Raw genomic sequence first — 24006 nt, 5'->3', positions numbered from 1 at the left:
TGAAATGTATGAAATACTTTTGATCTTTCTATCACGATATCATGGGAACGTAAAAATATTTTATTTGTGCTAAAACCTTTGGAAACCATCAGCAGTCGTGTTTAGTTGGAGAGAAGTAGTACTGATGTATGTGTGTCTCTGGTTAGTTTGAAAATGTACCTTTTCTCGAAGCAGGAGATGACTGATGATGGATCAGCAATAATCTACATCAAGAACATCTCACAAAGGGAAGCCAAGGATCTCAGAAAAGCTTTGAAAAAGATTGATTCTGTGAAAAACTATCTGCCTTTGCTCAACAAGGTATACACACACACACTTACCTAGACATTCATGTTTAGGCGAATTCTGTGCATCTTATCTCCAATATTTTTATGTGTTATCCAGGTGTTTGTCGAATTTAATTCAATTTATGATGCTGATCGACTCGGAGTTTGGTACAGCCTCCTCAGACGGGGCTTTTGCCACACGGTGTACAGGTTGAAAATACCACGAATTGAAAGCACATCACAACGTAAGTATTTGTTTTTTATGACAATAAGAAAAATACACATAAGTTGCACTTTGCAAAAGTTGTAACAAATTTAGGTAGCACAGTACAATAAACATAGGTAACATGTGGTTAAATAAAGTTTAGCAAAAATTTAGCTTACTGTTAAAAATAATGTTTTACAAATTTTTATCAGTTATTTTGTGTTTGTGATTCATTTGGGCAAGTATTTTCATTCGTAATGCTCATAATTATTAATTTGTTATATTTTAACCCAAGCCTAATTGAAAGTAAAAAGCAATGATAAATGTGCACACATTGATAAGTTCAAAAGAGAATTAGGGCTGCTGAAAAAAACAACAATTGGGTTAATCAAGACTTCTTTTCAAATTCAGAAATATAACTTTAACTTCAGAACTCTGAGATATTTAATATATAATATACTTAAAGGCATTTTATCTTTTCTTTTTTTTTTTTCTTTTTCTTTTTCTTTTTTTTTTTGTGCGGTCGCCTAAATTGACTCTGGATCTCCCTCTAGATGCAACAGAGGGAGTTTGGTCTTTGGTATCTTGCCAGTTGAATTTGAAGTTACATATAATGAGCATTAAGGGAAAAGAAACCATTTGATTAGCAGCAGCAACAACAAACTAAAGCCATAAAGTGATGGTAATAATCGCAGCATAATTGTCACAAAGGAAACTAAAACACAGCTATTGTGAACCAATGTTTTTGCAATTCTTCAGATAATTTTACAGTCACTTTATTTTTGCTTGTGCAGCACCCAGACTGGCATCCAAAGCATTGCCAGACACCAAGAATGTTACTGAAGGGGCAGTTGTCCCAACAGCAAATTTTGGTGTTCCACAGGGCAGCACTTCACCATTTTGGGTCACGATGACCACTTATCCCTTTGTGTTCCCTACCGTCTCCCCTTGGTTCATCATCCCAGGTGAGAGAAACGGTTGAAACACATAATTTATATCCAGTGTATAAGTGACTGTGACTATATTCATTTTTCATTACTAGATTTTTTGACTGTCAATGGACTAAATGACATTGAGGTAAGCTTGTCTTCTCATATCATCAATTTTGATTTAATTTTATATTAAATGTGCACATTTTAACAAGTCTCAAACTCTTGTTTTTCTTTTTGATTTTTTTTTTTAAATGGATTAACACAACATAAAAAATTTGATCTTTCCTGACTTCCTGATGTTAATGAAGCTTGTCCTGTCTAAGGCCTCAGTCACACAGGCTTTAAGACTGATAGGGAACCCTTGGTATCCATCGGTCCCTAGGAAATATGTGTATTGCCTCACTGGTTGGTCAATGTTCCTGGAGGTTGCAGACAGTTGCTAAGTAGAATCAGTCACAGGAAAGTATACAGTGTGTTATGGATTCAAATATTGAGGAGGGATACAAAACAACACTGGTCCAGGAGGGTTAGGTCAAACGATGATTTTAATGAACACACACGTGGGGAGATGAACACTTACACAATCAGCGTCGATCTCCTCCTAACAATACACAAGCAGTTGTTTTATAGCATCAGGGTATTATTACTAGGGATGGGTTTTTATATTCGATTTATCGATTAAAATCGATTCTGGCTTGGATAACGTAAAATCGATTCATTAAAATCCTGAATCGATTTTTTAATATAAATTTATTTTGCCCGAAATGCCAGAATCTGGTGAAATCTCACAAAATTTCAACAACCACCAAACAGCTAAGACAATAAATGAGAGCAGGTACAGGGCTTCTGCACATAGACTTAAACACACAGCACAACCCGCGGTTCAGAATCAGTTAGATGTCGCCTTTCTCACGGTCGGGGCTGAAAGCCGACAGCTCGCTGATTCTGATCTGTCGGCGGGTCGGCGCTTTGTGTTCACGCCCTTTATGCGCCGATTCTAAAGCTGTTAGTTTGATGTCTCTCCAAACAATATTGACTGAACCAGCAGCAAAAGAAGATCCAAACTACGCTTCACATAAACATCGTCATGTATTCACTCTTACTTTTACTGTTTTGCTTTGATCACGATGCACAGCTCTCTCTCCCTCTCTCTCTGTACTTCAAGAACAGTTTCCCGTCTAAAAATCTATTTTCTGCATTATTCGCTTGCTTGTTACGCACAAGTCTACCGTTGTTTACAGCGCTGTCGGCCGACGTTTTTTTTTTTTTTTAATATATATACTTCCGAAAAGAAAACCTAATTTCTGCCGTACAATACTGAACAAATTTAAACTTTTTTAAATTATGCAAAACGCTTAGCCGTGTCTCTAATAAAACCGCTGTAACTCCAGAGGCAATGTTCATGTGTTGATTAATGGTTTTCTTTCGTTTTTGATGTACTGCAGAAAATTTTTATAAAATCCCAGGCCAGGAAAATCACCTTCATGTTTTTCTGTGTTTTATCCTCAGGTACTTTGACACAAAGGCATCTGCTGTGATGCTCACACCTTTGATAAAGTCTTGCGTGTGTCAGCTTCCTTTTTCTTGATACAAAAATATGTAAATGTACTGATCTGAATTATAATATTTCTGACTGTCAAAATTTCCCAGATTCAAATTGAATTGAATTGAATCAATCGAATTAAATCGAATCGTGGATCGAATCGATTCGGGACCTTGTGAATCGGAATTGAATCGATTCTAGAAATCAGTGACGATACCCAGCCCTAATTATTACGCCCCCTCTTGCGTTAAGCAGATACAACACATGCATAAGTTAAAACCACAAACGTTCTGTCAATGACTTTTGACACAGTTTGAAAAGAACATTGTCTCCGTCTCCACGCCAGGTGTTTCCTGTAGCTCATCTTGCTCTTGCTTATATCTGGAACATCAGACGCACGTCCTGCAACAAAGTGTCACTTATGCAGGCACAAAATGCGGTTACAAGCGAAATATATCTGAACTCTTACCTAAATATGATTCTACCTACTGTGTGTGTGTGTGTGTGTGTGTGTGTGTGTGTGTGTGTGTGTGTGTGTCGACCTCAATTGCACTCTGTCTCACCTCTCACCTCACCAACTAAAGCTCACAACCTTTTACCAGACAGAAGCCACTCTCATATGTATAACAATCTAACTGAATCTATATACGGAATATATTGAATAAATGCTTTAATCAAATGCTACTACTCAAAGCTTAATTAAAAAAAGATATAAATGAATAAAAGATAATAATGAATAACTTGAGTCATGTATGTTTTGTAAGCTTGTAGGCAATCCTTCCATAGCTCTAACTCACTTTGCACAAATAGTTATAACTGCACCTGGAATAAAGGTTAATATGTTGCCTGTATGTTTAAACATCTGAAGGCCCTCTTAAAGCTATCTGTTATATTGTTAAGGCAATGCTAATGCTGTAGATTATATTGTAGCGGTAAAATAATTTGTTCAATTTCACAAGTGCCACATAAAAAATACTTCCTTGTGATTTCTTTTGTTGGTAATGAATTGCCACAGTTGCCTGTAGTATATGTGGAGTATATACAAACACTTGACCCTTACTAGTAGTCATAATGAAACTATGAAACATGTTGGTTGCAGTTGCAAGGCAGGACTTTTACTTTGAAAGGAATGGTCTCTGTTTAAAGTTTACATGATACTTTTTAAAGCATCATTACCACTTGGTTAGTCAAAGGCGAGTGTTTGCAGAAAAGTTGCCATCATTAGTATAAACTACAAACAATCTCAAAAAAATCTTTTTCACGTTTAAAGCAATAACAGACTTTTTAGACACAGTACTATTTTGTGACAAGGTGGCAACAGCCAACACCTTTCAATGCTCATATGGATAATACACTTTTTTTCCCCTGGAGACCAGGGCTTATATTAGTTAATGCTGGCTATGGCTCTCATATTACAGAACCTGCACGCTATCTCACATGGCAAATTACTGTCTTGAATTGTTAAAGTTGACCCAAACTTGGAGCGAGTAACTTTTAATATTCCAAACTAACCATTGGCAACCACTGTGCATAGGAAGTTAGCAAAATTATATCTGATGTGCAAACACACACTTGGTGGAAATGTAACCCGTTCATCAAAGGCAGTATATTGTACAGGTGTTACAGTTCTTATTTTCCTTTAACCCTCAAGATTCTTTTGATTTTGAATCTTGTGTCTTGTAGAAAGCTCAGCCTCAAGGTTCCAGGTTCTCCACAATCATGTTGACTGGTTTGCCAGAAGAAAACTACAAGTACGAGGACGTCACCATGCTGGTGCAGCATTATTTCCTGGATACTGTACTGTTCTACAACTTGATAGTAATGCCTCTGCAGAGGAGGGTAAGGAGTAGCAGCTGCAGACTGATACAAACAGATATTTCATATTTATAGAACTTTGTCATGGTCTTTAATCTTTCCTTCTTGAATTGCCTCCAGGCTTTTGTGTTTTTCAGTGACTGGAATGCGTGCTGTGATTTTGTCCAAGATCACATTAAAAATCCAATTTCTGTTGGAGGCCGGGTGCTCGACATCCATTTTGTGTTACAGGACATGCATCCTGGGACCAGTCAGGTATGGAAACTGGAGAAAGCTTAACTGATCAACACGATACCATCTTGCTTTTCCCAAGCAAACCCACATTTTGGAATTTTGGATACTATAATTGATCCTACTGAAATGATACTTTGTCACATTTTAATACCAAGATATTTATTTTTTTGTTTTATTTTTTTATTAAAGTTTTTGTTTTTGTTTTTTTGTCAGAGACTGAACTTTAATAATCCGTCGATAAGTGTCAGTAATTGTCAATAAATGCATAATGCACGAATCGGCATTAAATAAGGTTTAATTATGAAACAAAATCTTACATTTATTCTTCACCCTTTAGAAATTACTCTGATCACAAGTTTGGTTGTATATTTATGAATTTAAAAACAATACGCAATAACATTTTTCTTTAAAATTTTAACATTTGTCATTTAATTTTTTCTCAGGAGACAATGTACAGAACCATGATGCAATGGAGCAATGCTGTAAGTCTCTCGTCACCTGAATAAATCTGTTTTGATGTAAAGCTGCAGTTTTTTGTTTTTCCCACATCCTTCACAACAACTCTTGGTTGTTTTTCAGCACGTTCCAGATTCAGACTCTCTGGAGGAGCGACTGCTGTGTGTGGAGACCACTGAAATGCTGATGTCCCTTGTCACAATGGTCATGGATGTGGTGGCATCCTTTGCTTCTTTTGTCAGATTCCTGCCGCTTGCCAACAGGGTACGATAGTTCAAACAGTAGCATTTATTTTACATTTTAGTGTAGAGCACAGCGATTGACAGTGTCTGCAGATCTTTTTCTGCTGTGTTTTGTTCAAACCAGCTGTAAAATATTCAGAAAGTCCTAAATGTAATTTTCAAAAAGGTAAATCAGTAAAGCTGGTGAAACCTGTGATGTGAACTACATTATAAGGGTGCATAAATGTGACCTAGAACCTCATCATATTTTAATTAATTGTTACACATTTTTGATAGGCAAAAGTATGTAAGCTTAAGGATTATTAGCATCTTATTGAGACCAATTTGAATCCATTTGGTTTGGAAAAATTTGTGCAAAGGGTTTTGTGGTACTGAACACCTCTGCAAATGCACCTTTAGGAAATTGTCAGTTTTTTCTGCATAAGAGACTAGCAGTTCTTCTCAACGTAATAATGCTGTGACAGCATGCACAAAATGAAAGATTGTTGAAAGTTCTGATTTTTAATGCTGCAAGAGGAAGAACAATGTGTCAACAAAAAACATGATGAGCAAAATAATTTTGCTGCTCTTAAATTTCATTCATCCATTTTAATTCTTAAAGAATTAAAAAATACGGGACTGTCTGCCAAATGTTATGTTCCTACCTACTTTAGCAAACCTGTGTTTGTAATACCTTCCTATTTGGCTAGAGACATATATTTTATTCTTGTTTTAATTTTTCCTCCTTTGGTTCTTTCTCTTCTTCTACCTCAGATATACATTGAAATGGCTGAATCCAGTGGTGTAACAAAAGTGTTGGAGAATATCTTCTCAAGAGACTACATAGCTATGAACAAGATTTGGTATGTTTGTTATGGCAAGATAAATACAAATACGGTATTTCAAAGAGTCTATAAGATTGGGCTTGTCTTTACTTATTCTTGAGTTAACCCATTCCTTTTTTTCTCCTATACAGGAGCAAAGTTGGACGCATTGAATCGTGAGTATTGTTTCCTGTAATTACTCTTTAAGTCTTTTTGTTTAGGGAGCCGAAACATCTCAGCAGTAGTAATAAATTGTATTCAGTATGATTACTGGTTCATCTCAAAAAAACAACTCAAATTTAGTTAGAGGCACGTGAGGATGAATCATCAAGTATTCAGTGAACATTTGAGCCACTGTGGGTGGATAACTAAATACCATTAGTTATTTGTTGGTTGGACAAATGTTTTTAAAAACTACACTGCATTACAACACAACATTACACCAGAAAAGTCTAGTAAAATTTGTTTTTCATATAATTTGGCACAGTTGGAAGTAGGTTAAATGATTTCTTGATGCCTGCTCAATCATCCAGGTATGTCAATCTTCAAAAGTTGATTCTGTTCATCTGAGTGGTATAAAAGTGTTATAAGATTGGGTGACGAAACCTTTACTACCTCTGAAAACGCTATGTCCAGATCAACAGAATCAACTTTTGGAGAGGTTAACTGATTCATTTAATCAGTAATGAAAAGAGAAAAAAAAGTCGCACCTCTTATTTGTTCAGGAATACTAGCTGAGAACTTGGATGTTGCATTTCTTGCTTCACTAATTCATCTTATAGTCAGTCATTCTTTGAGAACTAAACAGCTTTTACTATAATTTTCTTTTTTTTTAAATTTCATTTTAATTTCAGTTTGAAGAGCCTCAAAGAGTGTCTACAAGACTTCAGTGAGAACACACCCAACCCTGACCTGGACACTCACTTTGTTGAATTTCACAATTTCACAAGAACTATTCAAGGAAGCAGTACACAGAGCGAGGATAAAGTTAGTGCAAACATTTGCAAAGTTTCTTATTTTTAAAACTGCATTTCAATATAAGATGTAGGATGTTGAAGTTACACAAAGTATTTCAGCAGTGATTATTAAGCCAACCATTTTAGTGCTTCAGAGTTTGTTCTTTGCTCTCTTTTCATTGACAGGATGATTTTGTAGATGAAATTGTATCTTCAGAGCAACATGATGAAAATTTCAACATGGAGGACTTTGTTGTTATTGATGAAATTGGTGAAGACATAGCAGAAGAAGATGTCAACCGCAAACGTTCTTCTTTAGCTAAAAAGATCTCCAGAGAGGAACGAGAAGGGCGAAGCTCAGATGCGTCATCTACCTTAAAACAGACCTTAACAAGGTCCTCAAAAGACTCTAAGAGCTCTGCCTCTTCATTTTCCTCTTTATCTGAGCCGACTGAAACCACTGAGAAAAGCACCTTTTCTTCTAGGGTCAGAAAGACCCATTCTTCACTGTCGATTCCACTTCCTGCCTCCCCTGATCGGAAAACATATCCTAAGTTCAAATCTCCAGAAGAAACGCTAAATTCCTCATCCTTAAATTATAAAACCTGTACATCAAAGATGGCATCAACAGTAGCTGTTGAAGCAACAGTAGAGACTGATCTAACCGATTTTAAGGATGACACAAAAGAGTTGAAGAAAAACAAAAGAGAAGACAGGAAAAAGGATAATGTCAAACATCAAGAGGATGAGGGGGATGATGAAAATTACCAAATCCTTGATTCACTCAATGAGAAAAGTGATAAGCAGATAATTGAAGACAGGAACAAAGATAACGACACGGAAACTGACTCAGTTGGACTTGTGGAAGTACATGGACTGCTTGAGAGAAACTATGAGGTCTGCACAGAGGGCTCCAGTAAAATGGAAACAGATGCTTCTCTCCATATGTTAGAAATTGTTACAGAAGACCAAAAAACTACAGTTGAAGGGGACAGTCATCTGGTCAAAGATGAAGGTTCCACAGTAAATAAGCTGTCTGAGGAAATGACAGGAGATGACAATTCTGATAAAGATTCAGCTGATAAAAATGAAGTGTTGGATTCAAGTGGGAACCAAACTCCAAGGACCAGTGGAGATGGAAGCGGGGAAAAAGAGGAATTGATTTTAGAAGAATCTTTTAAAGTTTCCAAAGATCCTGAGCAAATAACTTTAGAAAAGCAGGACAACAGAGGCTCCTCAGTGGATGACACTAAACAAGAAGGCTTTGAGCTTTTGGATTCAATTGAGGCTCAGATTGAAATACAAGAAGACAACCAGAAACTGGAAACTCTCAGAGACCAAGTATCTAAATCAAAAACAGAAGCCATAGAAGAACAGGATGATTCATTCCAGGTAATTGATTCTGTGGAAGATGAGCCAGTGACCACAGACACAGAGTTAGAAGCTGACAAGAATGTAAAACGAACAAAGAAAAATGATGAAGCTAAAAGAGTTTATAGATCCCCAAGGAGGAGTGGACCAGAAAACAGAACATCTAAGGGTGAAGAGAAGGGCAAATCATCAAAGAAACAGACCCAGACTGAGAGAAATGACAGCACCGTCAAGAAGGTCAATAAAGCAGCTGAGGAGATGGTCTATGAGATAGTAGATTCTGTTGAAGATAAATCGATTCAGGATGACTCTTCTATAGAAAGTTCTGGTAGAAGAAGGTCTGTCAGAAGAAACAATGATAAAAAGACATTAACAGAGCCTTTTAACAAACGTGATGGAAAAGAGGATGCTAAGTATGAGATTTTATACTCCACTGAGAACAAGGCTTCTAGTGGCCCACTAACCATCATGACAAGAACAACCAAAGAAGTCTTGAAAAAAGACAAGATACAAACAAGAAGCAGATCTACACCTGCCAGAGATTCACTGGCGCCAAACAAGGAGGAAACTCCAAAGACAAAAGAGAAAGGACCTGTAAAAGAGAGCACGCCAACAAGAAGAAGTCACTTCATAAGAGACCTACATGAGGAGGACGATATTTATAAAATATTGGACTCGGATGATTCTGTTATGCTCACAGAAAAAGCAAAAAGGGGAAGACTAAAGAAAGTAACTATAAAAGGAAATCCACTGAAAGATGATCCGTCTGATAAAGTAGCTGTTGAAGAGGACACATATCAAATTCTTGACTCTGTTGAGGATGAGATAGCCGATGATCAGCTTACCAGAGACCAGAGTACAGAAGAGTCAACTATAGATGATGAAAAAGACACTCTGCCGTCTGTGTCAGACTGCCAAGATAATCAATCAGTGGAGTCCTCAAACCCAGAGGTAAAGTTGCTCTTTAAACATGTGCTCTTTTTTATTTGTAGTGATAATTTAAACTTTAATGCAAAATATTTTGCATGTCTTGTTGTAGGCTTTTGTGACTATAGATGAAGCAGGTGATGACGGGGAGGAGAAAGCAACTAAATATGAAGGTGAGAAAAGTTCAAGATCTGCTTACTGCAAACAGGATGATGGCACAGGTCTGCTATATTCTGTATTTAAATCCAGACTGCTTTTGCAGGGAAATTTCAAAAACTTCCAGATAGATACTTTGAATAACTGTTAATTATCTAAACACTGGGTTATTGTTGACATATTTATTAATGGAAAGTCATAGGCAATTAGCCCAAAAGGAAGACTAGATCTTCTTGAAGATCTTACTTTACTTTTGCATTTTAAGTCAGTTTAAAGAATTTACCAGATATGGAATAAATAAAGTATTGCTTATTCTTATTATTTTTCTTATTGCCATCTGCAATGTGAAACTAATGGAAGTAAATGAAGAAAAATGAGATTATAATAAAAGTAACTTGCAATTGAAATTCAGAGAACGTTTTGGGAGCTACGAAACATTTCTGTTTTTAGAGTTAATGTAAGTCAGAAACTTTCTTTCACTATACATAACAGTTTCAGCATAAAGTTAAACATTATTTTCACTGAAAATTAACAATAATTTGTTTACAGAAATAAAATAGTAGTCCCAGAGTAGTACTCTGTGGCACACCTATAGGACAGTGTTTTCTGTTATGAAAATAAAAGGTTTCAAGTTTAATTTGAGTCTTTATTTGATTTCATGCATTAGAGGAGAATGGGAGCTTTGTAACGGTTGATAAACTGTGGGAGATTGCTGAAAAAGAAAAAGTGGTAACAACCAGGACAAGCGGTCAAGCCAAGAAGAGAACAAGACAGACACATGGTAACACACAAACAACTACATCTGTTACATAGTCATGTCAGACCAACATGAAACTAAAGGAATTTATTGTTTTCTCCTGTAGTGAGAAAATCTACTAGATTGAAGCAAGAAAGCACAAAAGATGAGAGAACAGAATCACTGCCTCCCTCTTCACTTGATTCCTTATCACTTTTATCATCCCCGGACCAAGTGGTGTCTGGATTGTCAAGTGAAGGCCAAACAGAGATTTGGAAATTGGAGGAAGCAGATAGACAATCCAGTATGGAAACCACATCTGCTGGGAAGCAGTCCAGCTCTGACTATGCTGATAGCCAGAGACTAGGAGAGGAGAAGCAAGGACAGAGAAGGACCGCCCGTAAAGGTTCAAGGAACTGTTTTCGCTCACAATTCACACCGAGCTGATTTTAAATGCATCGTTCTAAAAATCAATTTTGAAGTCGATAAAATTATAAAGTTGCAGCTTTCCTGGTTGCCAGTATTTTTTTCTGTCATTATCAGAAGATTTGGAACAACTGAAATTTGTCATTTTTGTTTGGAAAAAAAAGTTAATACTTCAGTGTTACAGTACAAAGCAATTTTTTTTAATTAATACCTTTGAATTAGTTTCTGCAATAGCTGCAAAATAATTTGTTGACAGGTTTAAAGGATTTGTTGACAGTTTTTTTTTTTTTTTTTTTTTTCTTCTTCAGCTTTTGGGAAACAAAGAAGTGATCTTGTCAAACCTGAAGCAAAGCGATCTCGCTCTCAGTCTCCTTGTGTCACTGATAACTTGGACCTGCCGCCTTTTAACCCCAGCATCCCACTTGGTGAGAAACAAACACAAATAATAAATAAAATCTGTTTAGTTCCAGAGATTTACTCAGTTATTTTTTTGTAACGTTCTGTTCCTTTTTCTGTTCCTTATCAGGTCAAGAGCATGTTGTCCCTAAAACGGGGTATTTATGTAGCCTGTGCTCAGTTTTCTATGTAGCTGAGAGCACTGCCAAAGACCTACACTGTAGAAGCCAGAGACATTACAATAACCTGCAGGTATGCAAAAACACATACACAAAACTGAATGGATAAAAAGATGTTTTGCTTCCCTTTTATAACCTTTTTTTTTTTTCTTTTCAGAAACATCACCAGACAGTTGGACAAACAGCTTCAAGAACATCAACAAGAAAGTCTCAAGACTCCTCTTCGGTCTAATTGTTAATGAGTAGTTGTTTAGCCCATGCTTAAATATGGCCGCTATCTCCTTTGACAGCTAGATTTTTGTTTACTTTGAGAAATAAAGGGCAAAATGATAAGAAGCCAAAGCTGTCAAGTAGGTAAATTGCGGAGTGACATCTTTGATTTGTTGGCACGGCGCTGCAGTTCTGACTGTTTACTTCAGATGTTCTTCTTTAGGCGCCTCAGTGTATAACAGTGTCGACAGTTTGACCATGAAGGATTTAGAGTTTACAATCAGTGAATGCCAAAAAAAATATTTCTGTTCCTAGTCTCGGGAAAACCTGGAAATAACACAGGCCTTAAACTTCTTTAAGCCATTTTGAATTTAACAGTAGATAATTGTGTCTATGGTAAATAACCTTGCCTATGTTTAAAACCATATTGTCATAAAAATATGGTTGCATGTGTGTGTGTTTATGGCCAGGAACCATGTATTCTAAATGAAAATAGGCCTACTTAAGAAAATAATAAGAGATATTTTTTTCCACTCTGGCTCAGCAAAATCTGATTATTATGCTGCACATGCTGATGAGAGACCAATGGACGAATGAGTGTTCAAAAGTTATTTTGGATTTATTTACAATGCTATACGTACAGTGTAAATATGAGCGCATTTAATAAAGATGTTTTCAGATGTGAGGAGGCCTCAGGGTTGACCGAGGACACGCTAGAGAGATTACATGCCTAGGGTGGCTGGTTCTGTTTCTATGCCAGTTATTTATATTTGGTCAAAAATAATTCTGATTGCTTTCATTGTATGACTATACCAGTAATAATAATTAGTATTAATTACAGACACTGTTATCTTTTAAATAATCATTTGGATTACAGTTTGAGCAAAGGCTCAAGCATATGTTACGAAATATGAAAATTATTTATGTTTGTAACATTAATAGCAATAGTAATCTGCCGTAAAAGGTTGATGGGCTATTGCCGACATGGACACACAACTTTGTGAATGTGATGACTTGAGAACGTGGTGACGTGAGGTCAATATTTTTTTCCTTCAGATGACATTAATGATATGTCATAATGTGATTTAAGAAAAAATACATCTTGCCAGTATTGTAATTTTTGCTGTTAAGATTGCTTCTTACAGTAAATTAATCTTGGGGTCCATGTTTGTTAACTTTGTAATGTCTCTTAACTTGTTCAAAAGTGTTTGCGAAAAAGAAAAATTATTTGGGTTACACAATAATTAACATATAACAATAAGAAACAATAATTAACATGTCACTCATGTCAGTGCAGTGTTCTCCGCTTATGTTAGGCATGCAAGATTTAGTTCAAGGTCAACACCCCACACGTGTGAGTGTGAGTGAGTGAGCATGTGGGAAGAGAGAGTGTGTCTGTGTGTGGGAGGATGTTCTGTCAGAGTTCACTGTTAGATGATTTCTGAGCAGACTGGCTGGGTAATCTCAAGTTTTCCACTTTTCGAGTATAATTCTGTCATATTTGTGCTGGAAGAGGGAGCCATGTTGGAGATACTTTACAGCTTTTAATATCATTAAGCCACCAGGCTGCGGTCTCCCACTGAGGAAGTGGTGAGTAAACAAATGCATTTCAATTCCACGTGAGGATTCACATTTTGTGTTATGATACGGGTTGCGATGTGAGCCACGCCTTCATCCATCTGCCTTGTAGACTGCAACTTTTTAGACTGATTGTAGTGTAGTGTGTAGAAAAAAAGTATAGCATTTATTTGCATAAATGGGCTAAATACCTAATGGAAAACTTACAGAAATTATTATTTCTATTGGAGTAACAGAAATAATAAATAAATATTTATGTTAAGTGTGTCTTTAGAAAAAGTTGGAATGTAATTTTTTTTTTTGTTATGACATTTACTCAGGTGTTTCAAATGTAACAGAATGAAAATGCACTTGCACAATAAAATGTTATTTTTTTCCATGTATCCATCGGGTTATTGCAGCACAGAGTAAGCTCTTCAGAATGACCTCATATGACAAAAGTAACTTCACCTTATTTGCTCATGCTTGACTCAATAAGTGACAGATTTGTGACTATCAAGAGGATAAAAAAAGGTAGCATGATTATGGTCAGTGGAAAATGTGCAGGTGTAGTTATTTATTGGCGTATTTATTTTATTTAATTATTTACTTAAGTATTTTGAGACTAAAAGAAAAATATTCCAAATGCCAGGAAAGAAAACAGCTTGTTAATCTGACTTTCTTTGACTGTTTAGGGCCTAATTCTCGTGTGTGTGTGTGTGTGTGTGTGTGTGTGTGTGTGTGTGTGTAAGTAACCTGGACAGTAACTGCCACATTCTTGGATTCATGTGTGTATGTTAGTTAATCACTAAATGGAAATGCTCATGCTCCTTATCTGCAAACAAGGAACTACGTTTACTTCGAGGTGTTTCATAAAGAAAGAGATTAAATTAGAAAAATCCGATAAAACTTTATTAATCCCTCAGGTGGGTTCCTCTGGGAAATTCTGTTTCCAGTAGCACAGCTCCAACAGAAGCTGCAAAAGGATGCAAGAATAGAAATATACCATATATACACATATATAAATACAGAGTATATAATAGCGATAAGTACACTGTAAAAAAAAAAAAGTGCTGTTTTTACAGGAAAACGCTGGCAGCTGGGGTTACCAGGGACTTCCTAAAAAAATACAGCAGCACAGTATATCGCGTTACAGATGCAATATGTAAATTGATTTACAGTGAATGAAACTCACATTAAAACTGTTAAATCTACAGAAAAAAGAAGTTAATTTCACACGTTGATGTTATATATAAATAGACTATTTCCTGTATCTTTTACAAGTAATAAATGCTTATTGTGGATCCATAAATTGTAAAATTAACAGGGAAATATGGAACAAAAAACTAATTTAAAATGGTAGAACAACGGTGAAACTGTGCATATTAAATGGAGCTGCTCTGTATATTATACATAAAATCCATTACTATGCTGTATATTTTATGTTTTAATGTAAAATTTTAACCATAAACCAGCAAATTTGTTACTGCTACGCCTACACCCAAACATGCAAAAATACATCTTGAGAAAACACAAGAGTGGAAAATATCACTTTTGGGAAATTTATTTTGCAGCCAGATTAGCCAAATGACAGCAATTGGATGCATTTTTTCCAACTAACACAATATGCAAGGCACACAGCAACTACACAATTCAATCAAAATATAGGCTATAAAAGCTGTGGAACATTCCTGCAAAGCAAGAACCATGTTCATGAAACAAGCATTTGTTAGACCCTCCACCAGAAAAAGTTAAATAACCTGTTAAGACTTTAAAACAAAAAACACATATTGTGCCAAAAATGATCATAATCACCGTGCAACGCAACACGCACCCTGCTGTCACCACAACCATGGCCCTGGTCAGAAAACACATCAGGAAAACCACGTGGTGAAACACACCTACACATGTGGTCTAGAAACACTGCAGTAGCAGCATGTTTTTTTTTGTTTTTTTTTTATAAAGAACATTCCTTCAAAGCAAGAACATCTTCATGAATTGGCTTCATGCATTCGACCAGTAAAAGGTTCCAGTACACATTGTGGAACAAAATTAACAAAGTAAAACTAACAGTCCACAGAGAGTCAAGATTTAGGCTTAGCGCCACTCGTGGTCGGCGAGATCCTGAATCAGGGTGAGGACTCGAGGGTTCACACTGAGACGACGCTTTGAGTTTTTATTCTCTACTTTGGTTCCTTTTTCTGGGTTTATGGAGAAGAAACACCTGTAGAATAAAAATCATATAAAAGTTTATTAAGCATTTTTATAATTGATCAGTTAAAATACATGTACAAAGTAAGTAAAAATTAAGTATATACATATATACACACAGTCATGGCCATGACCAGTGTGGAGCAGGGAAATTATTTTACTGCTATTGTTAAATAATTGTCATCATTACCATTGCATTAATAATATAATCTGGAGTTTATATTGCATTCAGGGGTTGAACAGTGTGTCTTTCAGAAAGGCTAAAAGTAACAGGACAGGAAACAGGCTTGGAGAGTTTTGCAGAAGTGGAAGTTATTTTGAGCAGCAGGCTAAGACGAGGCTTTAACAATGTAACAGATAGCTTTAAGAAGGCCTTAAGCAGTTATGACTATTTTATACACAATGCATATCTGTGCTTATTTGAGTTGATGTTCAGGTTCATTAATGGTCTTAAGCTTCATCTAGTGAGAGTGTCTAGATGATCCATGCTGAGGGAAAACTAGAACATAGAAGGAATTGCAGTACATGCTTACAAAACACTTATATATCAGGTCATTTCATATTAAGCTTTTAGTAGGGGTTTTTGATTAAAACATTTATTTAGTAGAAGACATACAGTGGGGCAAAAAAGTATTTAGTCAGCCACCGATTGTGCAAGTTCCCCCACTTAAAATGATGACAGAGGTCAGTAATTTGCACCAGAGGTACACTTCAACTGTGAGAGACAGAATGTGAAAAAAAAATCCATGAATCCACATGGTAGGATTTGTAAAGAATTTATTCGTAAATCAGGGTGGAAAATAAGTATTTGGTCAATAACAAAAATGCAACTCAATACTTTGTAACATAACCTTTGTTGGCAATAACAGAGGTCAAACGTTTACTATAGGTCTTTACCAGGTTTGCACACACTGTAGCTGGTATTTTGGCCCATTCCTCCATGCAGATCTTCTCGAGAGCAGTGATGTTTTGGGGCTGTCGCCGAGCAACACGGACTTTCAACTCCGCCACAGATTTTCTATGGGGTTGAGGTCTGGAGACTGGCTAGGCCACTCCAGGACTTTCAAATGCTTCTTACGGAGCCACTCCTTTGTTGCCCGGGCGGTGTGTTTTGGATCATTGTCATGTTGGAAGACCCAGCCTCGTTTCATCTTCAAAGTTCTCACTGATGGAAGGAGGTTTTGGCTCAAAATCTCACGATACATGGCCCCATTCATTCTGTCCTTAACACGGATCAGTCGTCCTGTCCCCTTGGCAGAAAAACAGCCCCATAGCATGATGTTTCCACCCCCATGCTTCACAGTAGGTATGGTGTTCTTGGGATGCAACTCAGTATTCTTCTTCCTCCAAACACGACGAGTTGAGTTTATACCAAAAAGTTCTACTTTGGTTTCATCTGACCACATGACATTCTCCCAATCCTCTGCTGTATCATCCATGTGCTCTCTGGCAAACTTCAGACGGGCCTGGACATGCACTGGCTTCAGCAGCGGAACACGTCTGGCACTGCGGGATTTGATTCCCTGCCGTTGTAGTGTGTTACTGATGGTGACCTTTGTTACTTTGGTCCCAGCTCTCTGCAGGTCATTCACCAGGTCCCCCCGTGTGGTTCTGGGATCTTTGCTCACCGTTCTCATGATCATTTTGACCCCACGGGATGAGATCTTGCGTGGAGCCCCAGATCGAGGGAGATTATCAGTGGTCTTGTATGTCTTCCATTTTCTGATGATTGCTCCCACAGTTGGTTTTTCACACCAAGCTGCTTGCCTATTGTAGATTCACTCTTCCCAGTCTGGTGCAGGTCTACAATACTTTTCCTGGTGTCCTTCGAAAGCTCTTTGGTCTTGGCCATGGCGGAGTTTGGAGTCTGACTGTTTGAGGCTGTGGACAGGTGTCTTTTATACAGATGATGAGTTCAAACAGGTGCCATTCATACAGGTAACGAGTGGGGGACAGAAAAGCTTCTTACAGAAGACGTTACAGGTCTGTGAGAGCCAGAGATTTTCCTTGTTTGAGGTGACCAAATACTTATTTTCCACCCTAATTTACAAATAAATTCTTTACAAATCCTACCATGTGGATTCATGGATTTTTTTTTCACATTCTGTCTCTCACAGTTGAAGTGTACCTCTGGTGCAAATTACTGACCTCTGTCATCATTTTAGGTGGGGGAACTTGCACAATCGGTGGCTGACTAAATACTTTTTTGCCCCACTGTACACATAGTCTCAGTGAGCCTCTGGTCTGGTGAAAGGTCAGAAGTGCAACAGGTGAATTGAGAAAGAGCATGTGAGGTCGTGACACACACACATGAGTTAAATTTATTTAGAGGAGAGATTAGTCATGTCTGGTTGTAACTGCAAAAGTGTCTCGTAAAAGAGGAACCGTCCTTGTTGTCTCGGCAAGAAAGAGGAACAATTCACTTTAAGACAAGAACGGAAAGTACCAGCCATGAAAATAGAAGATGATTTTCTGGGTGAAAAGCCATTGTGGTGTTGATCTGATCTATGTATAAAATGTATCTGTGACGCATGAAGGGGCGTCAGTAAATCAAACCCTGATGCTATAAAATATCTGTTTATGCTTTGATTAAGTCGAGGACTACTGGCTGTCTGCGTACAGAGTGTCTTCCCACACGTGTGTTCATTAAAATCATTGTTGGACCAAGACCTTCTGGACCATGGGTGGGAAGACAATCTGTACGCAGACAGCCAGTAGTCCTCGACTTAATCAAAGCATAAACAGATATTTTATAGATATATTTATAAGCTCTCCCCTTTATCCTAAAAATACCTCCTATGTAATATCTGTATGTGTAAGCCTACATTATAACCACTACTTCTAGAAATCAAAAAGAAATCAAAGCTGTTCTACTCCTTCAACCCTCACTAATTTTCCCTCTAAGAATTATTCACAGCTTTGAAAAACCGACATTGTATCTTCTAAACAGGATTCAGTTCTGTCATGGTCCTGGGCCATGTTGGCCCAGTATTCTTGGTTCCTTGTATTTTCGCTCCTTATTTAGGCCAGGTTTTCTGAGGTGTCCTGTTGTGGTGTTCCCTAAGTGTTTTTTCCCTTTGTGACTCTTACCCCCTTGTGCCCCTCTGTGTATTTATGAGCTCTCGTCTCTCTTTGTGTTTATTCCATGTTTCCCCCAGCCTGTTATGTCTGTGTTCTCCCCGTGCTCTCTGGGTGTATTTAAGTTGTGTCTTCTGTTATGGTAGTTGCTGGTTCATCTGTGTTGTTTCCCCTCGGTCTCCCTGCGTCTCTTGTGTATTTCCCCGGACCTCCCTGCATCCTCGTTTCTGGTTTGTGTTATTAGCTTACCCAGTTTAGGTTTCCGGTTTCTTGTTTTTCCACCAGTGCTGTTTTGTGCCCACCGTTGTAAATAAATATTCACCTGCACCAGAGCTGCCGCCTTTTGGGTCCTTTTCTACAACTCCACACGGCTTGCCCCGCAAACCGTGACAAGTTCACTTTAATCCTTTAACCTTAACTTAAAAATAACAGTTTCAGTTTTACCATATCCAAATGATCAAAAACCCAAAAGGTCCTAAAATGATCCTAAATTATTAAACAATTAAATTATTAAACCCTAAACCCCCTTTATCTTGATACATTTCATGTGTCAAGATACTATACAAAACTTAAAAATGCTCAGTTTTCCCCACTCATGTTCCAATCTATATCATAAAAATAAACTTAAAACGGAACAATTATCAGTCATGTGTTTCTACAATTAATGGTAACTGAGTTACATCAAAATGCTATAATTTCCCTGCTCCACACCACGTTCAAGACAAAGTATAACCAAAATGCTGTGGGGAAGTGAACAATGCATGGTCAAAAGTATTGGCACCCTTCACGAGTGTCTTCTGCAGTGATATGTCACACTTTAGCATTTTTAAAATCCAAAGCAAAGGTTATAGGTAGTCAGACGTCAGCTGACGCTTGGTCTAGCCCTGAGTCTCGGCCAGGCTTGGACCCGGATTCAGACTGTTAATGTATTTAAAAAAACCAAACAAACAAAAAAAAACCAACAACAAAAAACTGAAAAAAACAACTGAAACCGGCTCCAAAGCCGACCGAGACTCAGAGCCAGACCTGGACTCGAACCACATCAAAGCCAGACTCCAGATCCCAGAGTCTCAGTTATGAGAAATAACAAAGCCATATTTGTTCACCTCTGAAGAAACTCTAAAGTGGAAGCCAGCTCAGATGGATAATGGATGTTGAAATTGTAGTAGCTCCCGAACATAAGGCACAGTGCAGAAATGAAGGAGGATATGTTTGTGCTGACGAGGTTCCGATCAATACTCAGCGTGTATCTTCTTGAGGAATAGCAGGACTGTCCTGTCAACAAATTATTTAACAGGTTATATCAATAAACACGGCAGTCACATGACAATCTATAAAAAGTGCACTTAAAAAAAGAGAGAGAGAGAAAGAGCTATGAAACAGACTTACCACACACGATAATAGTGGGTGTCAGAGGCACTTGCTCCAGTTGTACCTCATCTGCCAGACATGTATCTTCAACACAGAGAAGCATGGACTCCTCCTTCTCTTCAAAGTAGCTGAGCAGAAGCAGGACCATCTCTTTCACATCATCTGAGCAGCCACTCTGCGGTCCCCGCATCCTCTGAAGCCTTGCATAAGTCTGAAGCAACACCTTGCTTTTGCTGACAGCAACTGTGGTCAAGTAGTCCATAAGTAGTCCATAAGCCAAATTTCGTGTGAATGTCTCTTTGAGGTCAATCCCAGTCCGGTTGTTCAGTGATGACGCGACGAATCCTACTTCCGGGTCTAAAGTAGTCTGCGTTTAATATGGCTTTTGTGTTGTTAACATGTTTAATGTTATGTATTTTCTTCTATTTGATCTCAAAAGCTCCTAAAACAGTCAGTGATCACCGTTGACCTCCCTCGGCTTTTATTACCGCTAATCATTTATTTAAGCTCAGTTTTTAAAACCTTAGGATGTAACTACAGCCCAGCCCATGCAGCAGTATATGAATGACTAACCTCGTATTGTAGATGGATTATCTCAGTTGTTCTCCTGGCTGAAGTTTGGTCCTTTTACAGCATCCTGCCATGCGATTACATTTGTTTCTGACCACCGAGAAAACTCATGTTAACTTTTATCGAGTGGAAAAAAAAGTTAGCTTGTTTATATTATGCTAACATAGCTATGTCGCTAGCGGTCACGTAGCACATCATTATATACCAGCTAGCCCAACTTCAGTAACCCTACAAACGTCACTAGGGTTGCCAACTCCCTGAAAAATAAATAAGGCCAGGGCCGGGCGACCCAGTTGTCTTCACCCTTCCCAGTGTGGTGAATTTTCTAGCTCTTTTTTTGTGTGTGAAATTATTTTTTTAACCCTTTGACTTGAATTTGATTTAAGTAGATGTGTATTCTTTGTGATATGAACACATGTGAAACAAATGATCATTTAGCCATTTATTTTTAGCTCAAAATGACAACATTAACACAGTAAAACAGGTCTCTTTCTTAAACAGAAGCCTGTCATGCTTAACTTTTGAGAATATAAGTAAATCTTTCTTTAAAAGAACTCTGTCCTGCTTAACTTAAAATAATAGAAAACAATAGAAAGAAAAACATTCTTGTAACAGTGCACATTTAGTGCATTTAGTACAATTGGCTTCAGTTGAGGTATTATTTCAGCTTTTCTAATGCTAATCAGCTGCTCCTGTTTGTAAACCCACTTGTTCCCATGATTACGCATCATAACTCATCATCATTATTCATCTATGTATTACTTTTATGTATTAGTCATCTATTTGTTGTAATCATCTATCCTTGCAGTTGTTTATTACACAAAATAAGTTATATTATCACACTTCTGGCCACATAGCGCTGATATTCACTGCACATGCCCATATTAACTTTTTCCAGCCAGGTGTTTTCCTTTTCCCATTTTTCCCTTTCTCTGAGCAAACAAACATTGCTGCTCTAATGCTGGGCTCACACTGTGCGGTTTTAGGCCCATTTTGAGCCGATTTTTGAGTGATCGGACCGATTTTGGCCTTCATCGTGCATCGTGTAGTATACGTGGGGTAACGAGAAGTGATTAACACCTCACGACCAGCTCCCGATCATCAATCGCTCGTGAGGGTCTCACCACAGCCGCTCACACTGCTCGCGCGCAAACACGTAAACGTTGGTGTAAAAGATGGAGCAGCACGGCTGTGCAGCGTGTGATCTGGACACAAGCGATGGAGGCACAACTTGTAGAACTTTGGAAAGCTCATCCGAGCCTTTTCGATGTGGCATCACAAAATTATCACGACCACAACAACCGTGAAAATAGTTGGATTTACATTGCTGCTCAGTCACAGCTGCCTGATCAATGTTTTTCATTAGCAATTTAGCAAAGTTGATGGTGGTGGTGTGTCTGTGTGAGTGTAAGACGGAGAGAGAGCGAGCGACAGATTTTCTGTTATAACCTTCATGTTATGGAGGCACAGTGTGACTCAGGTCGCATCAGAGCATCGGGCGGTATAGTGTGAGACCTGCATCGTGACCTACCAACTTCTAACCCCTGCGAGTCAATCGTGCAGTTTGAGCAGGAGCTGAATAACGTGACTGTAAAAATCGCACAGTGTCTGTCCAGCTTTAGGTGTACTGTCGTCCGAGACTTGCACCGCAGTGTCGGCGTTTGTTTCCCTGTTGGCCCTGCTTCTTGTTGTGGTCATCTGTTGTCTTCCGGTATTTTCTCCGTAAGCGACCTTTCCTGACCAATGAGATGAGCGGTAATCTGAATTGTCATACTCGAATTGTCATAAGTGTGCTGTCAGCTCATTGGTCACAAAGCAGGAGAGGGGCTGGGAATTATGTTTTCAAACAAAGCGTTAATTCCATTAAAAGTTATAGACTACTTTTGATTCTCACTGTATTACGGGACAAAGTGCGTCCCTTATTAGCTCAATACGGGACGTGTACTTTTGTTACGGGACGATTCCGTATTTTAAGGGACGGTTGGCAACCCTAAACGTCACTGCTGTTTAGTTTTCTGTCTTCATTTATGCTGGAAGTGATAAGAAAGCTGTACGTTTTAATTTGTTTCCAAAACCCCGCAGTCAGGACATGCTATATTGTATTTAGATAGAAGCTAGCGAGCTATCTCCCTGCTAACTTCTAACTCCGTTAAATGTCATAAATTCCGTTTTCATGGATGCCTGGATGTTAAACTCAATTGTTACACCTGGTAGAGCAGAACGCTGATCATTTTATTAAAGATGAAAGACTTTAGACAGTTTTTCAACTCTCAGTAATGCCACAGTGATCGTTTGATATATGGACCTGCAGCGGAGTTTAGACCCAGACACGGCTAGTGACGTCAGACTGAACAACCGGGTAAGTTCCTTGAAGTGGACAGACATGCCAAGTTCATCAAACCAAAACGGCCACTCCTCCCTAAGGCATTTGATACTTTTCCCCTGATTGACATGTTGACGTTGTGTGTAGTAAGTGGACTTCATTAGACTTTTAACCTCTTCTGGATTGGCATCAGCTTGCTGGAACATCACCTTGAGTTTTTCCATCTTTTGCTGTTGGCTCTCTGGAGTTTCTTCAAGAGGCAGAAATTCTACATTCCATTTAATGCACCCGTATGTATCCTGCATGGCTGCTCTTTCTTCTAAAGGGATCTCGTCTGTGTGGTCTGAGTCAGTCTGATGTTTTCTTTTTCTTATTTTGGGTGTTGAAGTGCGCCTTACATTTTCAATTCTGTTCTGCAACTGTTTGACAAGTGAAAGGTAGCCTGCACCAACAATATCACCCTCTATTAAATCTTGCAGAGAATTGGGATATTTTGCCACCATTTTTTTTGCAACGTCAATTGAATGTTTTCTAACTACATGTGGGCATTTTTCCATCATCTCAGTCACAACAATCCGGACCATTTGCCTCCTCAGTTTTGGGCGAGGCCTTTTCCTCCTCTCAAGAAAATGCATCACTTCTGCAGGAAGTTTACTCCATGGAATTTCAAAGTTGTCATCCCATTGTGTGTCACATCCTGGGCTGCTGGAGGAGGTCGACGATAGACTTTGGGGTGAAAGTGAGAGCAATGACAGCGACTGGGTTGATGAGGCTTCCACAGATGATAGCGAGCTGTTCTCTGGAGTTTGGTCTTTAAATTACAAAACAAATACAATTATGATTCACACTGTATGTCTGTTCATGACCATCTCTGCTTTTGAGTTTGTTCACAGCTTGAAGTTCTGGTAGGACTTCCGTGATGGCGACATCTAGGAAGGTTCGCTCTGAGTCACTCATACTTGCACTGAAGAAGAAATGCCACCTCCAAACAAAATAGAAAATCACATACAGTTCATACACTTGATGGAGCAGGGTATGGATCA

General features: G+C 38.1%; 2 protein-coding genes across 4 annotated transcripts in view; one reads left to right on the top strand and one right to left on the bottom strand.

Moving 5' to 3' along the window:
- Nucleotides 1-13807, top strand: part of LOC147335076 (uncharacterized) — a 38288-nt gene extending 24481 nt beyond the window's left edge. For 2 of the 3 annotated variants that reach the window (XM_086275848.1, XM_086275846.1), the window contains 18 exons: nucleotides 172-300; nucleotides 385-511; nucleotides 1266-1436; nucleotides 1514-1548; nucleotides 4630-4785; nucleotides 4882-5016; nucleotides 5439-5477; nucleotides 5575-5715; nucleotides 6447-6535; nucleotides 6649-6672; nucleotides 7351-7483; nucleotides 7639-9774; nucleotides 9863-9923; nucleotides 10574-10687; nucleotides 10770-11048; nucleotides 11377-11493; nucleotides 11595-11716; nucleotides 11801-13807. In XM_086275848.1, the coding sequence (XP_086131974.1) occupies nucleotides 172-300; nucleotides 385-511; nucleotides 1266-1436; nucleotides 1514-1548; nucleotides 4630-4785; nucleotides 4882-5016; nucleotides 5439-5477; nucleotides 5575-5715; nucleotides 6447-6535; nucleotides 6649-6672; nucleotides 7351-7483; nucleotides 7639-9774; nucleotides 9863-9923; nucleotides 10574-10687; nucleotides 10770-11048; nucleotides 11377-11493; nucleotides 11595-11716; nucleotides 11801-11875 (4083 nt within the window). In that variant the 3' untranslated portion in view covers nucleotides 11876-13807. The remainder of the gene's footprint in view (nucleotides 1-171; nucleotides 301-384; nucleotides 512-1265; nucleotides 1437-1513; nucleotides 1549-4629; nucleotides 4786-4881; nucleotides 5017-5438; nucleotides 5478-5574; nucleotides 5716-6446; nucleotides 6536-6648; nucleotides 6673-7350; nucleotides 7484-7638; nucleotides 9775-9862; nucleotides 9924-10573; nucleotides 10688-10769; nucleotides 11049-11376; nucleotides 11494-11594; nucleotides 11717-11800) is intronic. The other variant, XM_086275847.1, reaches the window with a different exon arrangement.
- A 1218-nt stretch (nucleotides 13808-15025) lies between these two features.
- On the bottom strand, nucleotides 15026-23396 carry LOC147335075 (uncharacterized). Its single transcript, XM_086275859.1, has 4 exons — nucleotides 23003-23396; nucleotides 20089-20387; nucleotides 19806-19974; nucleotides 15026-15634 (listed from the first exon to the last, which is right to left on the bottom strand). The coding sequence occupies exons 1-4, from the start codon at nucleotides 23266-23268 to the stop codon at nucleotides 15508-15510; spliced, it is 861 nt and encodes a 286-aa protein (XP_086131985.1). The 5' UTR covers nucleotides 23269-23396; the 3' UTR covers nucleotides 15026-15507.
- Between the last annotated feature and the right edge of the window lie 610 nt (nucleotides 23397-24006).

The sequence above is a fragment of the Aulonocara sp. 'chitande type north' Nkhata Bay genome, linkage group LG3 (genome assembly GCF_057382095.1).
Source record: "Aulonocara sp. 'chitande type north' Nkhata Bay isolate Kocher_YH1m ecotype deep benthic linkage group LG3, A_spYH_male_GT1.1, whole genome shotgun sequence".
NCBI lineage: Eukaryota > Metazoa > Chordata > Actinopteri > Cichliformes > Cichlidae > Aulonocara > Aulonocara sp. 'chitande type north' Nkhata Bay.
Note: the sequence above shows the minus strand (reverse complement) of the source record. Positions and strands in the feature narration are given on the sequence as shown.